We start from the raw sequence: 24,661 nt of genomic DNA on the forward strand, positions 1-24,661 counted from the left end.
AAAAGAGACGCGAGAGAGTTTGCTTCCTCTCTCTTTGCCATATGAGGATACAAAAAGATAATTGTCTGTAAGCCATAAAGACTGCTACCATCAGCAATGGATCTGCTAATGCCTTGATCTCAGGCATCCCAGCTTCCAGAACTGTAAGAAATAAACGTTTGTTGTTTAAGCCACCCAGTCTATGATAAATTGTTATAGTAGTGCAAGCTAAGACAATTTCCATTAGGAAAATAAAGACAAAATACACATTTTATACACTTACATATGTTTATTCTCTTTTTCTAATTAAATATACATACTAAGAAATAATTAAATCTTGTGATAATTATTGTTACATAAATCTGCTAAATGTTGAGAAAAATATAGTATATAATTTATAATTACATAAAAATTTAATTTAAAAATCATATGTTTAAATTATATCTTAGCTATTTACATACATGTTTAGTAACTAGTTTACAATTGTAGCTGATACTTAAAGAGGATAAATAGGGCTATTTGAATTTTGTTAGATATGCCTTAAAATTGAATCCAAGTCACATTACTATAATAAAATTATCATTATCATTAATTAAATAGCTTTTCGATGTTATGAAAGCCATATTTTGTAGAGTACAAGAACCAAGTGAAGAGGGAAAGTTGTAAGCGCTGTGAAACTTAAATCCTGGTGTTTTTTCCCATTGACAACTAAAATTGCTGGTGATCTTCATGACCAGTTGATTTCTAATGGTTCTTCTAGAGTAACATTGTTCTGGGTCAGATCAATTTTTAATATCTAAAAAAGTAAAATGATAATTACTTGTTTAATCAGAACCACATTTTTCTTATTTTAATGAATGATATTTCAAAAACAAGTTTTCTAATAAATAGTATATACCTTTATTTTCTTTTATATCTTGAGAAAGTTTTACTCTAGGAAAGTCTGCAACCATTTCAGCAACAATTTCACCCAACCTACCCATTTTACCTAAGGTTAAAATAAATCTCAGAAAGGTGGAATTGCTGTCAAAAGATACTGAAAAACCTGTTATAGGTTTTTATAGTATAAAAGCCAATTTTATTGATTTCTATGACTTTACTCTTTTCACATAATTTCTAAATATGGAGCTATTTATAACTGCACTGCATGAATCTCAATGCATCCCTTTTTCAAGTATTACCCAGACATTTTCAGTCAAAGTTTAGATTTAAAAGTGTTATTTTACCTCAATCAAAAAATATTTTATGATGCTTAATTTATTGCCAATGATTCAATTTTGCATGGTCACTTTATTTCACTGGAGATAATCTGAAGTAGACAGTAGAGAGATTATTATCTCTATCATGGAGATTATTCAGTTGCTGTAGTCAAATGATCTTCTGTCATAGTTTTATGATATGACGATTTCAGGAGACTTTACCATTGCTGCTTTTTGTCCAATGAACTGACAAGATTTTCTGTGCTTTAGCTCAGCAAGTTTGGATTCAGTCATCAAATATGCAAGAGGAGGGTTGGTGAATCCTTTACTGCCTAGCACATAACAGGCCTTTTCATAAGGACTTTATAAATTTAATCTTCCTTAAAACACAGCGTATCTGGATTAATTTACCACACTTGATAAATGAATTTAAAAAGTAATAGTTAAATAATTGAGTATTCGTTAGACAGGTTTAAAACAGATCTAAACTATTTTTTTAACTTAAATGTAGAAAGCAAAAATATACCACATAGCTTTTAATACTTTTTACAAAAATCAGTTGGACATAATTGTTGCTACAAAAATTTTTAAATTATATTGTTAGAGCAATTAAATAATCTCCATCATAAATTAAAGGGCAAGCAGGGTAGAGAAAGAAATTGATCATCCTCTCTTCCTTTCCTATGTATCTATGAAGGCTTGGAAAACAGTAATTGCTCACAAATATTGAGTTTATTTAAATACACTTAGAAGGAACTGCTCAGAGTTGTTGGTTAAAGTAAATGTATATTTCGTCATCACTGAGGTAATGAAACTCAAATATTTGTTCTCAATGCTTAAAATTCTTTGTGAATGTTTTTAAAGAGAGTAGAAAAAAATGATTTTTAATGGTTTGTTTATACTCTACATATTTGATCAAAACGACCTTGAAATAACACCCCAAAATATTAAATTATCTTATTTGGCATTGTTTATTTACTTTATTTTTACCATAAAAGTTGTGAGCTTAATTTTCATCATTGTAATTAGTAAATAAAAAGCAAGACATTATTTAAGCCAAACCATCTTTTCTTTATCTGATTGAACATTGAACAGTACAAAAAAGTGATTTCTAATTGTGACTGATAACTATTGAGTAGTTATTTTGGGGAATTAATTTTACTTCTTTGGGGACCTAATTTCTTTGTCAGCCACATAAGACTATTGGACTAAATCAGGTATTCTGGAATTTTATAAACAAGTCAAATTTTAAAAATAAAAATATGAGTGTAAGGCACTAAGATATTAACTGTTATTTTACCGGGGAAGGACACATTAAATATATCAAAGTTGGGAAATTATATTTTATATTTCCCATCCTTGATATAGTTTTAAGAAAAACAGCGAGTTGTACTGCAAAAGCAGTAAGAAAAACATAGTTCCATATTAAGGAAAACCCCACTTGTCAACAAAACAGCAATAGCAGTAGGATGGGTGTTAAGTTTCAAAAAGATGGAACAGACTTTCAGGTGCTGTTTAACTCTGGCATTCTCTGTCACCTACAATGATCTAAGACTGCGTCCAAGACGGACTTTTTTTTTTCTTTTTTAGGTTCAAGTTAGTCAAACAACTGATTATTTTAGAAGTTAAGTTCACTTAAAGTGACTGATTAATGGCTCTTTATTTTTACCCAAGTTTAAACAGTAAAGGGTGGGTACACACACATTTACACAATTTTAGTAGTGCATAAGTGCATAAGTAGGCTTAAACTTAAAATGAACACTTAAAACAGCTGTTTTCTAGAATATGTGTTTGAAATTCACCTTTGCAAGCCATAGATTCACAGAATTTAGAACTGGAAGGAGCTTTAGAGATTGATCATTTACTTGCATTTTTTTTTAATTCAATTAGATACAACAGTAGGCCTAAAGTTTTTTGTTCAAGGTTAAGAGCTAAATACTGGCAGCAATGATGCTTTAACACAAGAATCCTGACTCCTTGTATAGTATCTGCATCGTACGTATCACACTCCTGTATTAATGGGTGCTGACAGTTTCATTAAGTTTGCAAGAATTTTAAAATGCATTTTCAAGACATATTCAATGTTTAAATGCAGATATCTTGTTTTTAAAATGTATTTTCTGAGGCACTTTATCATATAGGGATAACAGTTATTTTAAGTTTTAATTTAATTTTGCTTTGATTGTATCATAATAATAATAAAATAGGTGTCATTAGATTGATTTGTATGACAGTTTATTAAGGATAATAATAAGGAAATAAACATGGAGGCCCAATGAAAAGGAATATATGAAGAATGTCATAATTGACTCATAATTATGTTTCTTATGGATGAGGGATATAAGAAGTCCACATAGATGCTTTAAATACGTACGCTTTTGTAAAATATCTTTTTATGTTACTTACCGTCTTGGTATCGTCTTCAAAAGGAAGCAAATTTTGATTTCCATTATACCTTAGAGTAACCACATTGACAGGAGTAGTTCTTTTCCCCCATACATGAATGGACCCAAGCCTCGTTTCACTTTTATTTATGTAACCTCTTTTCAATATAGTGCTTGTTAAGGTGGTCTATAAGATAAAGAAAAAGGAATAACATAAACACTTCATTTGCAAAAGCAATTCAATCGAGAAAAAAACACAAAAGTGTATTTCATAGTATAATAAATTGTTCATCTGTGCATTTGATATAAGGTATTTTATATAATAAACATGAAAAAACTTCAAATATTCTTCCTTTTTTCCTATGTATCCATTTATTGAGACAGGGTCTCCCTCTGCCACCCAGGCTCAGAAAGTTTGGATTCAGTCATCAAATATGCAAGAGAAGGGGAGGTGAATTCTTTACTGGCAGGCTGAAGTGCAATGGTGCAGTCATGACTCACTGCCATCTCGAACTCCTAAATTCTAGTGACCCTCTAGCCTCAGCCTCCTATGTAGCTGGGACTACAGTTACATGCCACCATACCTGGCTAATGTTTTTATAGAGATGGGGTCCCACTATGTTGCCCAGACAGATCTTGAATCCCTGACCTCACATAATCCTCCCATGTCAGCCTCCCTATGAACTAGGATTACAGGCATGAGCCACCCCACCCAGCTGTGAACTTCAAATATTCTTTAACAGAATTGCATATAAATAATCTTACATACCTGGTTTAAATTAAATTGTACAGATAAATATAGGTCTCTTTCATAGGTGTCTGTAGAGAGAGAAAGAAAAAGAAAAAAAGTGATATATTGTTATTTCCAAAGAAGAACCATAGTAAATACCTGTATACTTTGCATCTCTTTCCCAGTATAAAAAGTAGCAAATAGTATCAAGGTGTATCTATTTTTTCTCTAAGCCTATTTAAGTAATTCAGATACAATTCAAGAAGCCCTGCAAATGAAGGATGAGTCACCAGGTAAGGTCCTAAGAAGACAAGCTAGGTGGTATATGTGTGTGTAGGGGTAATGATAAAGCAGTAACAAGTTGAAAATCACTTTCACATACAACACTGGGAAGGTGGCAAGAAGTGCACAAGTAGTCCAAGAATAAACAGAATTCAGCGATGATAGCAATGGACACTTACTTGCCACCTTAGTGACTGACAAAATAATATAAAGGAAAAAAAGACATGGTAGCAACACATTCTAGCGTCATTTGAAAAAACAAATTCAATTGTTAAGAGATTGTTACAGGTCAATTAAAATTAAACTGACAAAATACAGGTTTATAGCAACTTCTTTAAGGTATAATCATTATTTTTTAGTTTTTATTTTTTGAGACAAAGTCTGGCTTTATCATCCCAGCTGAAGTGCAGTGACACAATCATGGCTCACTACAGCCTGGACCTCCTGGGCTCAAGCAATCCTCCCACCTCAGCCTCCTGAGTGACTGGGACTACAGCCATTCACTACCATGCCTGGCTTTTTAATTTTTTTTATCTTTGTAGAGTCAGGTTCTCCCTATGTTGCCCAGGTTTGTTTTGAACTCCTAGACTCAAATGATCCTTCTGCCTTAGCCTCCCAAAGAACTGAGATTATAGTCATGAGCCACCATCACCAGTTTGAAGTATAATCTTGCTGTATTTAAAACCCATTTTAATGATAATCCTAGAGCTAAAACTTGTTAAGTGCTATTTATCAAATTCTAAATAGTTTATCACATTTACTCTGAAAGATATGTTATTATTATTATTCCCACTGTATAGAAGAATAAAGTGGCTTTCAAAGCAGTTAAATAAATTGCCAAAGGTAAAACAAAAAAACAAAACAAAACCAAAAAAAACATAAAAGCTAATTACTGTCAAAGTCTGGAATCAAGCCCAGTTTTCCCTGACTTCTAAGATTATATTCCTATGTAAAAAAACAAATAAGCATACATAAGATAGAAAGAGCAAAGCAGAGTCAAATAAATAAAACAATATTGGGGTAACATTGAAAGAGCAATATATTTTAATTCTCTTCTCTCCTTACACATATCAGAGCTGTATTCATTAACCCACTAACATTAATTTGCTATTGATTTTACCTATACTAAAATGGATATTCTGCCTGAAACTTTTTTATATATGCTAATGTATGTATGGCTAATTTAATATGTATTACAAGACATATTAGTGTCAATATTCCTTAACCATTTTAGTTCTTATTTTCAATACACAATTACAGCTTAAGTTTTCATGAACAAACTTTTAAGTATAGAATTCTGAGTTAAAAAAGCAAAGGTGACAGCTATTAGGAAGATATGGGTAGCTTTGTTGTTTTTAATAAGAGGAAGAAGTATCTCACATATGATCTTAGTCAGGGACACACACATAGCTATTTCATTAAGATAAGTAGAAAAATTAACATTTTACTAAGCTCTAACTTTATTAATCAAGAATGGTCAAAATTTACTTAATGTTAAGTTTCAGAAGTTCATTTTGATTTACCTTTAATTATTTCATGATAATTTGTTACCACATTATAATATATCACAAAATTTGAACATATTTGTTTAAAAGAAAGAAATCATTTCAGATAGGATGCCCATCAGTTAGATTGTTGTGTTTGCTGTGAGAGAAAACCTCTGTGGAGATTCTGATCTAACAAATCCAGAGAATAAGCATTTGGTATATATGATTATTGCTGTTAACTCAAGAAATTTCAAGGGACTATTTAAAAATATCTATACTTAATTATACCAAGTATACTGATATTGTGAAACATAACAAAATAAATAGACCCAATTGGCAAAAAGCTATTTTTTATACTTGCATGAGGAGATCATAGAGAAATATTTGAATTATGCTCAGGGACTTTCCAGTGATTACAAAAAGTCTGCCATGAAACTTGAATAGAGTAAAGTCCACACCAAATGTTTTCATCTATATCTTAGTTTGATAGGAAGAGCTGGAGAAAATTTTAAGAGAAATTTGTCTACCTAACTGATAAAATGAATAACTTAATTTGTTAATGATGAGATTCAAAGATCCCAAGTTGCATACCTAAACTTTACACCCTTGGGAAATTGAAGGCTAATTCCCTGTTGGACACAAAGAGAAAGGCTGAAAACTTCATAGACCCTCAGTTGTTGCAGTAATGAAGGTCAGAGCTCTAAAAACAAAGGACTAACTCATGTTGGTATCTTCACTTTCTAAGTCACAAAATGTTATAAAGAGGGATTTATTTTTCCCAAGAGTCTTGCTCTCTAGCATACAATTCTTCTATCAACTTTGTTATACTTGTTTACTAATGGATTATTTCTTATGGTTGCAGAATATTAACTATGATTCATCTTAAAAGATAAAAAATGTATGTCTTTGCTATTAATGATAAAACTATTATCTTTGGATAAGTTATTTAAATTGTAATATTAAATTGTAGAGAACTATCAACTTCACACAGATGTCAGTTTTTATGATTAAAGTTTGTATCAAGAAAATGTTCAGAACGCTCATCTAGTAGTACTGACACTATTAAATGGCAGTCAGTAAACCTATCCTCTATCAGGGTTTACATACAGCATAAAAATCTCCTATGGGAGATTTCTGAGTTTCTCCTAAAATTAATGAAACTTGAATGAGTCCTATAGTCTGCATTCTTAGCAAGCTGTCTCAGGTGTTTCTGATAACAACAGCTAACGGATTTCACATGGCTAGGAGTTTAGAAGTTTAGTATGGAATAGTTATGAATGGAATAAGCCCAGATCTAACGTAAAATATATCTCCTCATGTAAGAAAATGCTAAATACTAAAAAACAAACAAGCAAAAAGAGTAGACATAAAAATACAGAAATTAAATTTACTTGAAATTGGTTTCTGGACTACCTCCTTGTTGTAGAGGCACCGCTCGTGCATTTTGGGGGCTCAGAAAGTGATTTCTCAAAATAAAGGTCCCAGAAGCAACACTGGAAGCAAAGTTTCTCCCTGACCTTCTCCTGCCTTCCTGTCTCTTGCCCCTTATTCTCTAGTCATAGAAACTAGAATTCCTTTTCCCAAAGGCGAGTCATAGAAACTAGAACCCTTTTCCCCCAAAGCTAGCTATAAAGCCTAGAAATGTTACTCTCTTTCCCTGCTTTTCTGTGTAACAGCTGGCCATGAAGAAATTAATAACCTCCTTCCAGAGGGGTCTCACCCCATACCTGAGGAAGAAATGCTAAAATTAATAAGCCAACAAGAATGTGGACAGGCCTTGCTAGATTTCCTCACTCAATCTATTTCCATTAGCTTATACCCTTTTTGTCCAATCACATTTCTACATGGCAGTTCCTGTTTCACTGAAACTCAGAATACAGTCTGAGAGCGTTCTCTGTATCTTTATGCCTTTATTCGGAAGGTTCCTGTTTCACATAAAACAATGATTACATATGCTTGCTATGCTTTTCTCTTGTTAACTTGTGTTTTGTTATTGGTGTTGGCTGTGACCCTTATGGTAAATGAGGAAAAGTATCACTCCTTTTTGTCCCTACAGCATCAATATTTTGCACATATAATAATGTGGTTATTCAGCTAAGTTAACTTTATATATATGCCAAGTGTCTATTATGTGAATAGCACTGTGCTAGCTTCTGGAAGTACAAAGATAATAGATACGTAATTCCTGACCACACGAATTTCTTACCTAGACACTTACCATAGGGATTGACTAATTTAGGATAAGAAAAGTCTTTAAATGTTTGTGACATTGTTTATCTATTTAAGCTGATTCAGTGAATTTAGTAAAATCTTTTAGCCTCGAATAATATTAATAGCTTTGTACTCAGCTTCCAAAGAACAATAATAGAAAACATAAAAGTAATGTGATAGAATATGTCATCAATTAAATTTATCTACTAAATAGAGCACTCACCTATACTCTCTCCATCATCCCAAAACAGAGAACCCTGCGCCATCTGATTATCATCTGCAGCAACAATGAGCTTCATGTATTTTTGTCGACTATAAGAAAGAAATATATAATTTTACCCATGTTTGTAGGATAGCATATGTCTAGGTATGATATGATATGCACATAAGAATCTACAGTAACACAAGCATTAAGGAGTGTGCAAATGACTTAGACCGAGAAAATTAAAGCATTCCCATTTTTCTAAATTAGTTAACAGAAATTATATAAAACAATAATTTTTTTCGTATTTAGCTGGGTGCGGTGGTTCACACCTGTGATCCCAGCACTTTGGGAGACCAAGGCATGCGGATCATGAGGTCAGGAGTTCGAGACCATCCTACCCAACATGGTGAAACCCCATCTCTACTGAAGTACAAAAAATTAGCCGGGCGTGGTGGTGGGTGCCTGTAGCCCCAGTTACTTGGGAGGCTGAGGCAGGGAAATTGCTTAAACCCAGGAAGTGGAGGTTCTAGTGAGCCAAGTTTGCACTACTGCACTCCAGCCTGGTGACAGGGCGTGACTCCGTCAAAAAAAAAAAAAAAAAAAAAAAAAATTATTCGTATTTAATAGGAAATATGCATGCCTTTTGATCTCAAGAGTTAACATAATATAACAAATCAAAAGTGGCCTCATTGAAAGTAATTAAAACCACATTAAGTTTATAAATATATTTACTCATGCCTCTCTTGGGTAATCCTGTCATTAAGCATTAAACATGAAACAATTTTAATATCATTTTTAAATCTTTTATGACTTAAGCCTTCCTCAGATTTCCATACATAAATAACTGAGTTATCACTGGTTAAAATTAATAAGAATGTATAAAGTAGTCTCCAAGTTCTAAGTTACATCCTTGTAATAGACAATACCTTTCAAGCATGTTCCTACATAGAGCTATTTATGAACTAAATACTTGCTTCCATGTTAAATCTCCAGCAATCTTTGAGAAGCAACTTGATTTAGCAGCCTCATATTGTTTGAAATAATTTTTCAGATCAACTGTTTTAGCTGTCTGCCTTTTCCAATCACAAATGCTGAAGAATATATGGCCATGGAAGTCTCCTAAAATTTCCAGAATCTCTAGAGTTCAAATCTCCACAGTAATTTGATATTTTTCAGTGAAATATATTAACATATCTTAGCATGAATATGTATATGAATTTCAGTTCACAGTCACTAGGGTTTAAATATAATTTAGAAACATCAAAAATATGGCTTAACCTGCAATTTCCCAACATATACTAAAACTTGTGATTAGAATGAGTTTTACAACTTTTTACACTGTACAATGATCTGTCTTCTCTCTCATAAAAAAAAAATAAGGTTTATTCAAGGCACAACTTATGAATGGTCTCCTCCATGAAGCCCTCACTTTTCAGGTGCAATAATGTATCTCCTGTTTAACTGATATCAGGGTAGAATATTAGTAGAAACGGACCTGGGTAGGTCGAGGAGATTAGAATATTCTGTTCATGCCAACTGGGGCTGTCAGCATGTAGATGATCGAGAGATGATACAGCACAAAAAGAGAAGAAAAACAGAGACAGCGTCCTCTAGAACCTGAGTGTCGAAGCAAGGAATTTTGCAAGGGAAATAAAGATTGACGGGAATAAGAAGTTTACACCTACGTCAGTCTGAGAACACAGAGCAGATCCATTGTCCCTGGTAAATTGGACCTATTGCTGAATGATAGAAAGAGAAATCCAGGTAGAGGTGCTCAGGAAAGAAGAGAAGGGCCTGGCCAGACAATCAGTTATAAAAATGATGCTAGACAGAAAATCTGGGATAGGCTTCATATTTATATAGGACAAGGTCATTAAGAAACGGGTCTGGAGTTCCACACCAGCCTCGCCAACACGATGAAACTCTGTCTCTACTAAAAACACAAAAATTAGCCAGGCATAGTGGCAGGCACCTGTAATCCCAAATACTCAGGAGGCTGTGGCAGGAATATCACTGGAACCTGGGAGGTGGAGGTTGTAGTGAGCCGAGATAGTGCACTCCAACCTGAGCAACAGAGCAAGAGTCTGTCAAAAAAAAAAAAAAAAAAAAAAAAAGAGAAAGAAAAAAGAAAGAAAGAAAAAGAGAAAGAAAGAAGAAACAGAGAGAAAGAAAGAAAAGAAAAAGAAAGAAAGAAAGAAAGAAAGAAAGAGAAAAAGAGAAAGAAAGAAAGAAGAAAGAAAGAAGAAAGAAAAAGAAGAGAAGAAAGAAAAGAAAGAAAGAAAGAAAGAAAGAAAGAAGAAAGAAAGAAAGAAAGAAAGAAAGAAAGAAGAGAAGGAAGAAAGGAAGGAGGAAGGAAGGAAGGAAGGAAGGAAGGAAGGAAGAAGGAAAAAGAAAAGGAAAAAGAAGGAAATAAGCGAAAAAAGAAGAAAGAAAGAAAGAAAGAAAGAAAGAAAGAAAGAAAGAAAGAAAGAAAGAAAGAAAGACAGAAAGAAAGAAAGACAGCAAAAAAACAGAGGAAAAGGAAGAGAGAAAGAGAAACGAAAAAAAGAAAAAGAAAGAAGAAAAGAAAAAAGAAAGAAAGAAAGAAGAAAGAAAGACACCACGCCAGAAGAAGAAAGAACTAAAGACAGACCAAGAAAGAAGACAGAATAGCACGGCGAGAAGACAAATAAACAAAAGAAAAGAGAAAAAAACAAGTCTGGTTCCTCTTGGATGGCAGGACGCTTAGTAGTTTGATGGAGTAGTGATACTGCCCGTGAATGTCTACATTTTCATGGACTATAATGAGTCAGGAAATATATCACAAGACAGACAAAGAGAGGCAAAGAAAGGGAAACAGAAAATTAATGGAAAAGAAAGGGACACCTCCAAGCTATACTGACTTAAAGTTTATAAAAAGGTTCATCAAATGGAATATTATTCAGTGCTAAAAAGAAATGAGATACAAGCCAGGTAACTCATGGAGGAACCTTAAATGCATATAGCTAAGTGAAAAAAGTCAAATTGAATGGTTACATACTGTATGATTCCAACTATATGACATTCTGGAAAATATAATTTTATAGAGATAGTAAAGTATCAGTGGTTGCCATGGGTTGAAAGAGCAATGAATAGGTGGCACATAAAGGATGTTTAGGGGAGTAAAACAGTTCTAAATGACACCAGTGGTGGATGCAGGTCATCATACATTTGTTTAAACCCAGGGAATCTACAACATCAACAGTGAACCCTAATGTAAATTATAGTCTTTGGTGATAAGTGTTAGTGTAGGTTCAACGACTGTAACAAATGTGCTACTCTTACGGGGGGTGTTGAAAATGAGACCGGCTATGCATGTGAGACAGCAGAGGGTAAATGGGAAATCTCTGGACCTTCTCAATTTTGCTGTATAAAATTGCTCTAAAAAATAAGTCTTTAAAAAAAGGTTCATCAATATTTCATGTTTTCATAAAATGATCTTCATAATACTAGATCTTCCACATGTCAGAAGCAGAAAAGTAAGGTAAAAACCTTGTTGAGGCAATCATTCAAAATATAAGACATTAATTTGTCATTACTTCTGCATATTATAGACAGATCATAAAGGTTTAGTTTATATTTTAATCTGGGAAGCTTTCTTACTTTAAGAGGAAATATCCTGTTGGAAGACAGTTTTCCATGGGTCTCTTGCATTTTTGTATGTCACATGCAGAGGCACTGACAGCCTGTCTTCTGAGCTGTCTTTTCAGGGATGTTTTAAAAGTGAATAGCGTTGGATGGCAGGGTTTTAAAAAAATTCTTCATATTTCTTCTTACTGTCCAATATAAAAAAGATAATGTCTTTTTTCAAAACAAATAATGGACAGATTTGTTTGTAGTCTTATTAAAGACACTGTTTTCCTAAACTTGGGATTTCTTGTTTGTGACACAGACCTCTTACATGTGCAACGCCTGCCTGGGCCTCTCCATGTCATCCCCATGGGACTTGGTGGAAAAGAAAACCTGATGCTAAGATAAAGTTCCGTTTCTTGCTATGTCATAAACCACAAACACCTTTGTCTCTGACCTGGCAATCATAGTACTGAGGCAGGCTAATGTAGAAGCTTGGCAATGGGGTAAAATTTCAGACCTTTTCTATTTCTTAACAATGCTAGCATGATGTATCTCATAATTTAACCTGAGCTTGGAAACAGTTCACTTACCTGTAAAATGTGTTTTGAGCTGGCTCTTGACATGGTAGGATGTGACCACCACGGACATGTAGGTTTATTGTCTCAAAAGTAGCATTAAATGTGTAAAATTGTCCTCTGACACCAATATCTTTGCCCTGGAAATGAAAGGGATGGAAAGAAGAACAGGTGGAGCAAGAAGTGGAATCATCAGCAACATTGGTACTTGAGGATATATATTTTAAAAAATCAAATGATACACTTTTAAATTTAAAAATTAACATGTATTCAGAAAATCTTAATTTGTTTCACTGTCGTAACCATTTTACTATATACTTACATACATACATATATATATATATATATATATATATATATCTCATAACATGATGTTGTATACCTTAAATATACACAGTGGAATTTATTTTTTAAAAGTATATCTTTACAATCTAGTTAAATATAAGTCTTTATGATAGCTTTGAAAGTCATTTATAGTGTTGTTTTTGTGGAGCTCACATGCCTAAAGTGTGTGGATTTTTGAAAGGTCACAAAAGCTCTCCTTGACTTGCCATGTACATTATTCTTGGTAGGACTGCACTATCTTTAATGATAATTTTACATATCCAATAAAAGGCAATTATCTTTTTGTGTGTAATGTGTAATTACCATGTTTATTTGCTAAAATAAATCAATGACTACATAACAAAGTGCAGCAGAATAAATTAACTCTCTTTCACTGTGGGTTAATCCAATTCAGCTATAATTTACCAGAAATGTTACTTTCCACTCTTTTTAAGTGGAAAGTAAATCCAACACACCATTAATGAAAAGGCTGGAACCAAACAATTACCCATTTCTGTTTAGTCAACTCCCCAGAATTCCTTAAATACTTACTGTATGGTAGTCAAACCACCGAGCATTGGGGATGTAGGCATTTACAATTTGAACATACTGGAATGTAAATAAATAGCCATTAATTGTATATAAACCAAATACAATTTTGTAAACAAAAATATGTGGTAGGACTTACAGGTTCCAGTACTGGGGTAACCATAAACGCTGGACCCCATAAGAACTGCTTGAATATATCCCAGGTTGGTTTTTCATCAAAGAACCTTGATAAAATTATCACAAATAATTAAATTAAAAGAAATAACTTTCTCCTGAATACCATAAAATCATTATTCAAATCACATTTTGTATTATAGACTTTTCTGGATTAAAATAAAAACAAAATGATAAAAAAAATTTTAAAATGTATCAGTTGGATTGTAATAGCACAATGTGCAGCAGCATAATACTTTATGAGTAAGTCTAGACTATAACTAAATTTCCTGAGAATATAGAGAATTGTGATGGACATGTAACATCAACTAAATGAGAAATTACTTTGGAAGAGAACTAATAGAGGTACAAATATTAACTTTGTCTAGTATATGATCAACAAATTAAAAAGCATATTAAAATCACTCTGGAAGAAAATTGTGAGACATAATAATTTTAATTCATTAATTTTAAAAACAGTTTGCTTATCCTACTTAATAAACTCTCTGAATAGTAGATTTACATGTTCCTAAAGGCTCTGTAACATGTTAATGGATTTCTGAATTTGAGATATAAATGGCTAGGAAAAACAAAGGTGTTTTCTTTTTGGTTTGTTTTTAATGGTTTAAAAGCCACTGTTAAATGTTAACATTTCTTCTCCAATTGAAATGAAAAAGAAAAGTTATTTCTTAAAATTTGTTTGTTCTTTTGCTGTGGTTTTGTTTTGCCTTATTAAAAGCTGAGATTAATGCTGAATTGGAAAGCTGGGCTTACTCCTCCATAAATTCATGAAAGTAGAAACCCAGGTATTCTCAATAGGACAACAGTCTGTATAGTTAATAATAGTATTTCTGACTAGTGACTCAACCCAGAGCTGATACGCTGATTATCCTGGGAAGTAAATAGGAATAACAAAAGGGGTAAAGTCTGTAAATAAAAAGGAGATCAATAAAATGTTATCAGAAATAAAGAAGGGATTATGGTAGATGACAAATTAATAAAGGAACCAGAACATAATTTGAATCCAGAAAGAATCTTTTGTTGTTGTTTTAGGAAAACTGGATCACTTATCCTGTCATCAAAAGAGAAGGCATACCAATTAACTTATTTTGGTATATTTACTTTGGGTATTATTTTTTAAATTTAGGTAAATATTTGCCTTTTTAAAATGGGCTTATCAATAGTGAAATCTAACAAATCAGCTCATTCAATTATGCTAGTAATATAGGGTGCTCAAAAAGCTAAATATACTGTGATTATTCAGGGTTTTTTTTGTTTTTATGTTTGATTGCATGTTTTGCTTTTTGTGATATCTACAATAAGAATTTACTGTATTCAACTTAAAGTGGTTGAAAATTTTTGCAGATATGTTCCATGAAATATAATTTTTAAAGTTTGGTCATATGTAAGTTTGAGCTTTAAGAGGTTAATCCAAAACAAATTTATAAGGATAATATTGACACTGTTCCTGTATATCTTATTGGGATACATCAAGGAAAAGGTGAGATGGTCTCCAGTCAGACATCTGTATATAGTAGATTTACATAACTGCAGTAAACCTTGATTAATTAAATCATGAGGGGCATTACTTATCTCCCTACAAATGTTGAGAATACTCAGTGTAGACACATATACAAAGCATGTAGAACAATACCTAGTATACAGTAATTATTCTGAAATAGAATTATTACTTTTTAATAACTAATGAATGTGGTTCATTCTTTAATGGTTTATGCTAGACTATTAATGGACATCTTTGTGTACATGCTTTATTAATCAAAAATGTATGCTAATATAACAATGCAAAAGTTAACAATCTAAAATGTTTTATATTGCACTATTAAGAGATCATTGGGTAAATTAAATGAAAAGTATCTCTCTGTGATAAGAGAAAACAAACTTTGTACTTACTCATGCAAAAGGGGTCGAATAACAGTGCCACCATGAGCATGAATTTCATGCATTTGTGTGTAGAAATAGGGCAATAAGGTGTACCTAATATTTAGAATATTCCTTGACATTTCAGCAAAAGTTTCATTCCAGGAAGCGGGATCTTGTCTCTGAAACAAAGCAAAATAACATAGTTATAAACTTTTGTCTTTGTTTAAATCATAATATTCATATTCATATTTGAAGAAATAAAAATAAGTGATATTAATTTATTGTCATGTGCTATGTACTTTCTCTCCAAAAATATTATGAAAGAATATTTCTGTCACATGATAAAGAGAAAAGGTACACAATATTTTAATAAGATAAATTCAAATTAAGTCCATGGCTTGATTTAGTTTAAGTGAACATATCCAGAGAAAAGTTCACATTTTAATGGATGGCAAATATATTGTCAATTAGGTGACAGTCAGTGTTAGAGTGATAAGTATAGAAGAGAAATGGAATGATACGTTATCCAAAGTGGATTGAAATAAACACAGACAAGCAGAGCAAATGATGGTGACCATGCACATTGTGGGTCCTCAGGAGAAATGAACAGATTGTGGTACTAAACTGATAGAAGAGAAGGCATAAATTTGAATGAAAGGAAAGAACATGCCTGAGTATTCTCTGGAATGCACACTCCAGCTCAAAAGACTAAAATTTTTAGTCTAAGATTTAGAGTGGAAGTTTAAAAGTCTACAAAAAAGTTCTTGCACGTATTAGTTTAAAAATAATAGGCAAGAAAAGTTATTACTATTTTATATTTCGATTTGCACCAGGGGAATAAACAAAGCTACCACAAAGCTCGAGGTAACATTTAAATGTTTTTCATTGACATCAGCATGACTGGGGCCCTTTATAGTTGTGTCATATCAATGATGATTCCAATCTTTCTGTATTTTCAGGAGTAAGAACGTTTGAAAGAAAATTTGCTGTCATAGCTGTTATATGCAGTATTAGAATACGGAAAACCTTGAAAGTAAAAATGATCCAAGAACTATTAAACTATATGTGATCTTATTGCTGATATTTCCAAAGAAAAAGAAGAAGAAAAAAAGGCAAAAATCATTATCTGTTGCTTATTGACCTCATTGATATGATTTTAGTTTTAACATGTTGATACACAAGCATCTAATTATAAACCATACAATTTGAGTAACACATTTCAACAGTTCATTTGTACCAACTCATAGTTAAACTTAAGTAGAGGTTTCTTTCCTCTAGATTTTTATTTAAAAATACTTCCTCAATCATTTCCTCCTTCTGCATTTGAATTTTTCTCAAACACTCCAAAGACATTACAATCTTTGGGTATTTTACTTTGTTCCTTCCATGTGGAATTCCCCATATATTTATATTGGTTACTGTTCCCCACACCCATCTCTGCTCTAGTATTTCTTCATTTAATATGTTTCTGAGCACTTTTCCTAAAGCAGAATCTCTGTAAAACTCCATCACTTTAGCTTAATCTATTTTTCCCTTATAGACATTTATTTGTATCTGACCTATTACATATATAATGGTCTATTATTTATATCCCTTTTTAGAATATATAAATCATTGGAGCAAGGACTTGGTAAATATGAAATGGTATACTCTCAATAAAGCATCTCTGTCCAAGCTTTTATTGATTCATGCTCTACTTTCCCAGTATTACAGCTTTCTAAATTGCATTATTGACAGCAGATTTTCCTGTTGAGATATTACTGTGTCATCAAGTTATGTCTCTATTGTCCAACTTTCAAATTCTTTCAAAACGTGGTTCCATTCTGCCTACAATCCTTGTATTTCAGCATTTTCTAAAATAAATCTTACTCTATTTCTACCCACCTTTCCAGTAGGGGGGCCATATAGATTTCACAGCACATCATGAGCTCTGCCATTTATTTCCTACAGGCAGAACACATCTTTTAAAGACCAGCTCTGTCTTTAACCTTTCCATCATGTGCGTTTTGCTAATTTATCATTTCTCTACATTTCTTCACTGAAAATCAGCATCATGAAATTTAGTGCTTATTTAGATATTGGCTCTAACTGTTCATAATTTTCCATAATTTTTAGTAATGTCTCCCCAGTTACTCAAAAAAAGTTCCTCCAGACAATTTCCTCACTACTCCAAAATTATATATAACATCAATAAATATGCCAGCTAAATAGGCCATGTACACTAAAGTATAATGAAGAGTAGCCCAAGTAAGAAAATATTGAAAGTAAATGTAGTAATTACATACCCTAGTATTTGCAATGTTGTGATTCCTTGAGTATGGATAAAATGCTCCAAGTTGCATCCAGCGAGTACAGAGATGATAATCTGAGTTGTTGAAGAAACCACAGATGTCTGCTCCAGTCTAAAATACATTGCTATATTTAGTTAAATTTGAATACTTTATGAATATTTATAATTTATGAAGATAAAAGGAATAAAACTACTTACATATGATATTCCAAAGAGACTAAATTCCATCATACCTACAAAAGTTAGAAAATATATCTTAGAAAGTTATTTTGTCATGTATTTTAATATTGGTTTTTATTTCTACTTATGAAGATGTTCTCTTTTTAATATCAACCTCCAAACGTGAAACATTTTTCAGATTATGAATGTAATTATCTCATAATGCTTCTCATAATGCTAATACATTTTGACTTTGTAGCATTAGTGATATTTACAAAAATGAGATACTATAAGCTTCCTTGACACTTGCCAGGTGACATATTCAGAGAACAAATACATTATAAACACATTAAGTGTGAGAAGGAAGTGGTGTCTACAATCTCATTTTTGAAAATAAAGATGTTATTTCTGCAGTCATTTAACTATAGGTCTTATTGAACTATAGGTTAAATTTATTTCAGACTATCATTTGAAACAGATTGAATCATCCTTATCAAACAAAATCCTCTAAGGAGTAATCAATTCTATAAAATAGAATGAAAGTGAATTCTGAGTTCTTATTTTAAAGGAATATTTCTAAGAATTAATTGTTTTCCTTGAATTTATCAACAGTGAACAAATTTTAAGACTAAACATAGAGCACAAAAGTATCTATTTCCCTATTAAAATGATAATGTCTTATTTAGCACTTATTCCATTATTGTCACAAATTTCTTTTCAAATTTGCTTCGAAATGTTTCATTTTTTAGCATCTATCAGTGATTTATATTCCCTAGAATCTAGAATCTTTTAAATTTTAGTTTCAGAAGTACATTTGCAAGTGTATTATTTAGTAACTTGCTTGTCACGGGGGTTTTGTGTACAGATTATTTTGTCACCCAGATACTAAGCATAGTACTTGACAGATTGTTACTCAATCCTCACCCTCCTCTCACACTCCAACTTCATATAGGCCCTGGTATCTGTTGTTCCCTTCTTTGTGTTTATATGTACACAGTGTTTAGCTCCCAGTTATACGTGAGAACATGTGGTATTTTGTTTTCTGTTCCTGTGTTAGTTTGCTTAAGATAATGGCCTCCAGCTCCATCCATGTCCCTGCACAGGCCATGGTCTCGTTTTTTATGGCTGTATAGTATTCCATGGTGTATAGGTACCACATTTTCTTTATTCAGTCTACCTGGGCATTTAGACTGATTCTATGTTTTTGGTGAATAGTGAATTGGTGAATTCCATGTCTCTGATGAAGAATGTCTTTTGTGAATAGTGTTGTAATGAACCTTCCTGTGCTTGTCTTTGTGGTAGGATAATTTCTGTTCCTCTGGGTATATAACCACTAATGGGATTTTTGGGTTGAATGGTCATTCTGTTTTTAGCTCTTTGAGGAATTGTCACACTGCTTTTCACAATGGTTTAATTAATTCACACTACCACCAAGAGTATATGTGTCAGCTTTTCTCAAAAACCTTGACAGCATCTGTCATTTTTTGACTTTTCACTAATAGCCATGAAATCTAGAATTTCTAGTCATTTTTCTTTATTGACTGTAGACGTTATCTTTGCCAGCTCCTGCCCTTTTCGGCAAGGAATCTAAGGCCAAAAACAATGACAGTATTTCCTCAAAATAAACTAGTTGGAGATCATTAGTTTCTACACAACACCCTCATCCAGCTTCCTGGCCCACTGTCTTTTTCTGATGCTCTATGCCATAAAGTATGATGTGAAGAACAAAATTCTGAGGACTTACAAATTTTATGACCTAGCATCAGCAAAGGTAAATATCTAATAGAAAACACAAAATAATAATAAAGATGGTGACTTTCACTTACCAATGATTGATTTGTCCATGTTGTCCCATCGTGCATAGTTGTCTCCAAGCCAATGTCCTCCCCATCGTCCACCAGTAGGATATGTGGAACGAGAAATTACAATCCCTCTTTTTCCCGTTGTCCTCTGCAATGCACTAATATAGTGGAGAAGTATTTTTGAGTTTTTACACGAGATATTTTCTCCAAATATATCTACTTTGACTAGTTTGTAAAAAAATATAGTGATTCGTGGTGCTTATATTGTCTCTTATTACAACTGGCTGTTGATAAGTTTATCTTCTCTCCTTAAACTATAAAATCCTCAGAAGCATAAAGGACATCTTTTTCCCTTCCAACATTTACCAGAGTGACATGCAGATATTAAGAGGCCTTTATATATTCCTTCAATGAATGCAAGTTAAATCAACTATTAATTGAATGAAATCAACAAATCCATCACATCAAGCTTTTTATTTTACTTTAATGTATTTTTAATAAAGGCCTATGCTCTAATTATTCGTTGCTCCAATCCTTCTCAACTGTAACATATCAACACTTAATATACATATTACTGTGCAGAGAATGCCTACTATCATACTCTTTGCTTTAAAGGGTTAATTTGAAGAGAGCAAAGTATTCTTGGGTCTTAAAACTAAAAATAATTGATCAATTTCAAGTGTAGAATCTATTGGAAGTAAGATCTTCTCAACAGAATGGGTTGTGTAAATGAAATCATATGATTTATTTCCTTTCTCAGTCTTTGGAGAATTAATGACATGCATGTTAAAATATGCTCTAGTTTTAGAAAAAAGGCAATAATTATTTTATATCATCTGCATCTATTGTCCTCTATCTCCCTTTTTTTCCCTCTGTCATTGTCTCTGACTGAACACTGATATTACATTATAAGAGTATTAATAATATTTTACTCTAATATTAGTTGGAAATAAAAATTTTATTTTTATATTACTCAAATAATTTGAACATGAATTAGAGCTACAGAATTATCTTAGAAGAAGATACCACAAAGACATAATCAGGCAGACTTTACTGGGCACTAACACATTATCAACAGTATTGAATCATTTCCTTGTTACAGCTGGATCCCAGTGTTTGTATATATATAAAGCTCCTTCCATGACACCGTGAGATTCCTAAAATCAAGCATGGTACTTTAGTCTTCCTTGCATCCCTTATATCTAATACAATGCTTGGCATGTAAGCTCAAGAAATTTTGGAATTAACAAATGTCTCAAGTCAAAAGTACAGGAAACTAAACATGTATTAAACAGACATAATATATGGAACCATCGTTTGCTAATAAAGGCAATATTATGTTAGTCAACTTAAAACTTTCTACTTCTAAATTGTCACTCTTTTAGAAGACCAAAAAAAGAAAATGATCATCACTGCTTTATTTTTTCATAACAAATATAAAAGTGCCATTTAGGAATATTAATGTTTTAAATATACACTACATGCATTTTTTGAAATTTAATAAGAAATAAATATATAATATGAAGAGTAATAATTGGTGATAATTCTATAAATTTATATGAAAATGTATTTTTGGAGTTTAGTTTGCAAACAAAATTAATTTTGTTTAATATAAAAATTATTTACAAGGACAGGGTTGTCACAAATTCTTAATGTGTTCATATGCAAGAAAATTATGTTTCTGAAGAATTTTTTTCTATATTATATATCTTACACTTGCAAAAATTCTTTACTGATGCTTTAAATTAACAGCTGAATATATGCTTTCTCAGGTTTCTGATTGATAAGGATTCTACATAAAGTAGTTTCACACAATGAGTACAAAGTTACAGTTAGATAGGAAGAATAAATTTAGCAAGGTGACCATAATATATTGTATATTTCAGAATAGCTAAAAGAATTTTAAATTTTCTCACTACAAATAAATTATAAATATCTGAGAAGATAAATAAGCTAATTAGCCTCATTTGATCATTTCACACTGTGTAATGTATGAAAACATCACAATGTGCTCCATATTTACTATTGTTAATTGTAAATTAAAACTATAAAATAAATGGAGTATTTTCATAATAATTTTCTCTTAAGGGTATTCTAACCTCTTATATAAGAGGAATCTCCTCTGTAAACCCTCACACAGAATATTTATTTGGCACCACTAAAGATATAAATTTCAAACACGGTAAATATATTATAATTATTTCCAACATTGTTCAATTTTACAAATTGCTCAGTCACAATTAACTTAGTTTAAGTTATTCTTGAGAAACACCTTTAAGCCAGAGAGCTTGTTGTTTCTTACCACTTGACATTGGAGACTTCAGCTTATAGGAAAGAGATATTTTTGTTGTATATTTATTATTGCCTACATGAGCATTTTCTTGAAATATATTTTAAAAATTAGAATATATCTTTGATTATTATAAAACAGTTTTTTATAGAAGTAAAACAATTTAGAAACTCTACATGTATATTACAAAAATGAAATATGTGAAGAGAATATTAAATTTAAAAATTTTAAACATATTTTTAAGCTTCCAACAATAAATGAGTATCTTTATTTTAGTCATAGTTTCTAAAAGAAAATGTTAAATTAATTACCTTGACTATTATCTTTAATTACTGATGAAATCAATTTATAAACATTTTCCAAACACTTCTATCTCATGACTGGATGGTGTTAAATTATTTTAGAATATAGACTGGTGTATAGTAGAGAAAAGAAAGTTATTACAGAATTGTTATCCTCAATTTTATGAAAACAACTCTTTGAAAAATCAAAGATATATTATTGAATTATTTTTGAAGGCAATATATTTAGTATTATGTATTTAGTATTTATTAGAAATATAAATTTTCCCAATTCACATTTCAAATAGTCACATTAGATCAGAAAATGTAATATCTGTTTTAATTTTGAAATTGGGTAACAAGTATTTTGTAGGTTAAAATATTTTCATCATGTTTTAGTGTATAATAAATTAATGAAATTTGAAATTTCCTTTAGTAAGAAGACAATGTGAAAGACTATATCATGGAAAGAGTTTTATAGATTCATATCTCAAATTTTATATTTTGATATACCAACTGTATCAATGTTCCATTCATCTATATCATTCAGAATCTAATGTCTGGAAGACATGCATTTACTGTCTGGTCTGGAGATGCACAGCTGATTAATAGAAAGTTACAGCAATTACTAAAGTAACTTCTAAATTAATGAAGAAGTGAGGTATACTGTGTTTGTTTTTTCATAGACTAGTTTTTATTTAAAAAAAAAATACAAGAGACCACTTCCTATAGTTTACAATTCCCCCACTTCAAAAAGACACTCTTATTTTTTCCAGAAAGTTACATTAAATATAGCAAAGCAACATAATTTTCCAAGCTGCAAATTATCCCTGTTTATAGGAATATCTGCAAAAATAATTTGTAACTATTGACTTTTTCCATTCCATTCTATGATTATAAAACTCTTGGGCACTTATTTAAAAATTATATATTTAAACACAGCCTAAGCATTCAGAGGGAGTCAAAGACATTTAATTTTCCAATTCCTCTCTAATGAATAGTGTGTACTAATCCCTAATATTTTTAAAGCTATTGGTAAAAATGAAAATATATGTGTAGTTACATAATACTTGAATATTTGTATGAAATTTGAACCCATAATTTGAAGTAGATTTTTAAATGTATTTCTTTCTACATTTGAAGAATAGGCTTTATTTCAGTACAACATTGAATTTTAAATTACAAGAGACAAGAGCAACTGAAGACTCAAAACTTTTGGTGTGAGATTTCTATATGAAGTTTTTTCTATTTGCCATTGGTGTCTATGATTCTTTCTGTAAAACTATTTGCAGTTTCTCAAGCCTATTAAATCCCATTTCTGAATCCATGCAACCGCTTCTTTTGTTGGGTTTCTTGTTTGTTCCATGTTAAGTGAAAGAGCACAGTATGTCAAGAAATAGCTAAATGTCAAATATGTGGCAGTTTGTAAGACAGAAAATATGTCACTAAAAACCAAAATGCTGTGGTCTGTATAACTTGAGAAAAAAAAGTGTGTTTATAATTTGTTCAGTTTTCCTCAATGATAAAAAGAAAGACTTTACTCTTCATAATTTGCTTAAATGTAACATGTACCTTATTTATAGTGTTCTTTTACATTTGTCAAGGTCTTTATACATGTGATTAATAATTAGTCTCTAAAATTTTCTGAGCTCAACACTTTTTTGTAACTGAAAAAATTAAAATATTAAGAAAGTATCTGAAACATGAAAAATTTAAGACTGTATAAATTAGGCTACTTAATACTTAATCCAATTAATCTGCTCAATTTAAGTAATGTGGTTGAAACTTGCACTGAAAAGTTTTATGAACAAGAGCAAAATTAGCACTAGTAAGTATATGTATATTGATTTCATTTTCAAGGATATTCTATGGAAGATTGTGCTGACTTCCTCCGCATAATTTTACTTAAAAGTGGAAAGGGACCTTACATATGTTTTAAATATCTCTGCATATGGACTATTTGGAAATTTACCTGTATCTACCTTGAACTTATCAAAACAACTTTGATACCTGTGATTATAACAGGATAATGATGAATTTATTTAAATTTACTAAGCATCCACGATGTGTCAGGAACCATGTTTGACTCTGTAATGTGCTTCAGAAGTATACTTATTTCCTGTCTTCTGTGGAGAGGAATTAATTTTTTCAATTTTTGTTAAGCTACATAGTTTCAACTCAAAGCACATAATTTTTGCCAATGAGATCATCAATTTTAAATATTTTGTTCTTTTTAATGTCTACAGTTTTAGTTAAAGTAAATTTAGCTGTCGATAATTATGTCCCAAT

General features: G+C 31.6%; 1 protein-coding gene across 1 annotated transcript in view; it reads right to left on the reverse strand.

The window, feature by feature from the left end:
• Nucleotides 1-253: 253 nt before the first annotated feature.
• SI (sucrase-isomaltase) overlaps nt 254-24,661 on the reverse strand; it is a 102,268-nt gene continuing 77,860 nt past the window's right edge. Inside the window, exons 38-48 of the mRNA XM_010358645.2 lie at nt 19,826-19,959; nt 18,039-18,073; nt 17,836-17,952; nt 15,581-15,729; nt 13,656-13,740; nt 13,520-13,576; nt 12,659-12,783; nt 8,496-8,584; nt 4,332-4,381; nt 3,585-3,749; nt 254-775 (exon numbers count right to left, since the gene is read on the reverse strand). Coding sequence (XP_010356947.2) covers nt 707-775; nt 3,585-3,749; nt 4,332-4,381; nt 8,496-8,584; nt 12,659-12,783; nt 13,520-13,576; nt 13,656-13,740; nt 15,581-15,729; nt 17,836-17,952; nt 18,039-18,073; nt 19,826-19,959 — 1,075 coding nt within the window. The 3' untranslated portion in view covers nt 254-706. The remainder of the gene's footprint in view (nt 776-3,584; nt 3,750-4,331; nt 4,382-8,495; nt 8,585-12,658; nt 12,784-13,519; nt 13,577-13,655; nt 13,741-15,580; nt 15,730-17,835; nt 17,953-18,038; nt 18,074-19,825; nt 19,960-24,661) is intronic.

Source organism: Rhinopithecus roxellana, chromosome 1 (assembly GCF_007565055.1).
Source record: "Rhinopithecus roxellana isolate Shanxi Qingling chromosome 1, ASM756505v1, whole genome shotgun sequence".
NCBI classification, from domain to species: Eukaryota; Metazoa; Chordata; class Mammalia; order Primates; family Cercopithecidae; genus Rhinopithecus; species Rhinopithecus roxellana.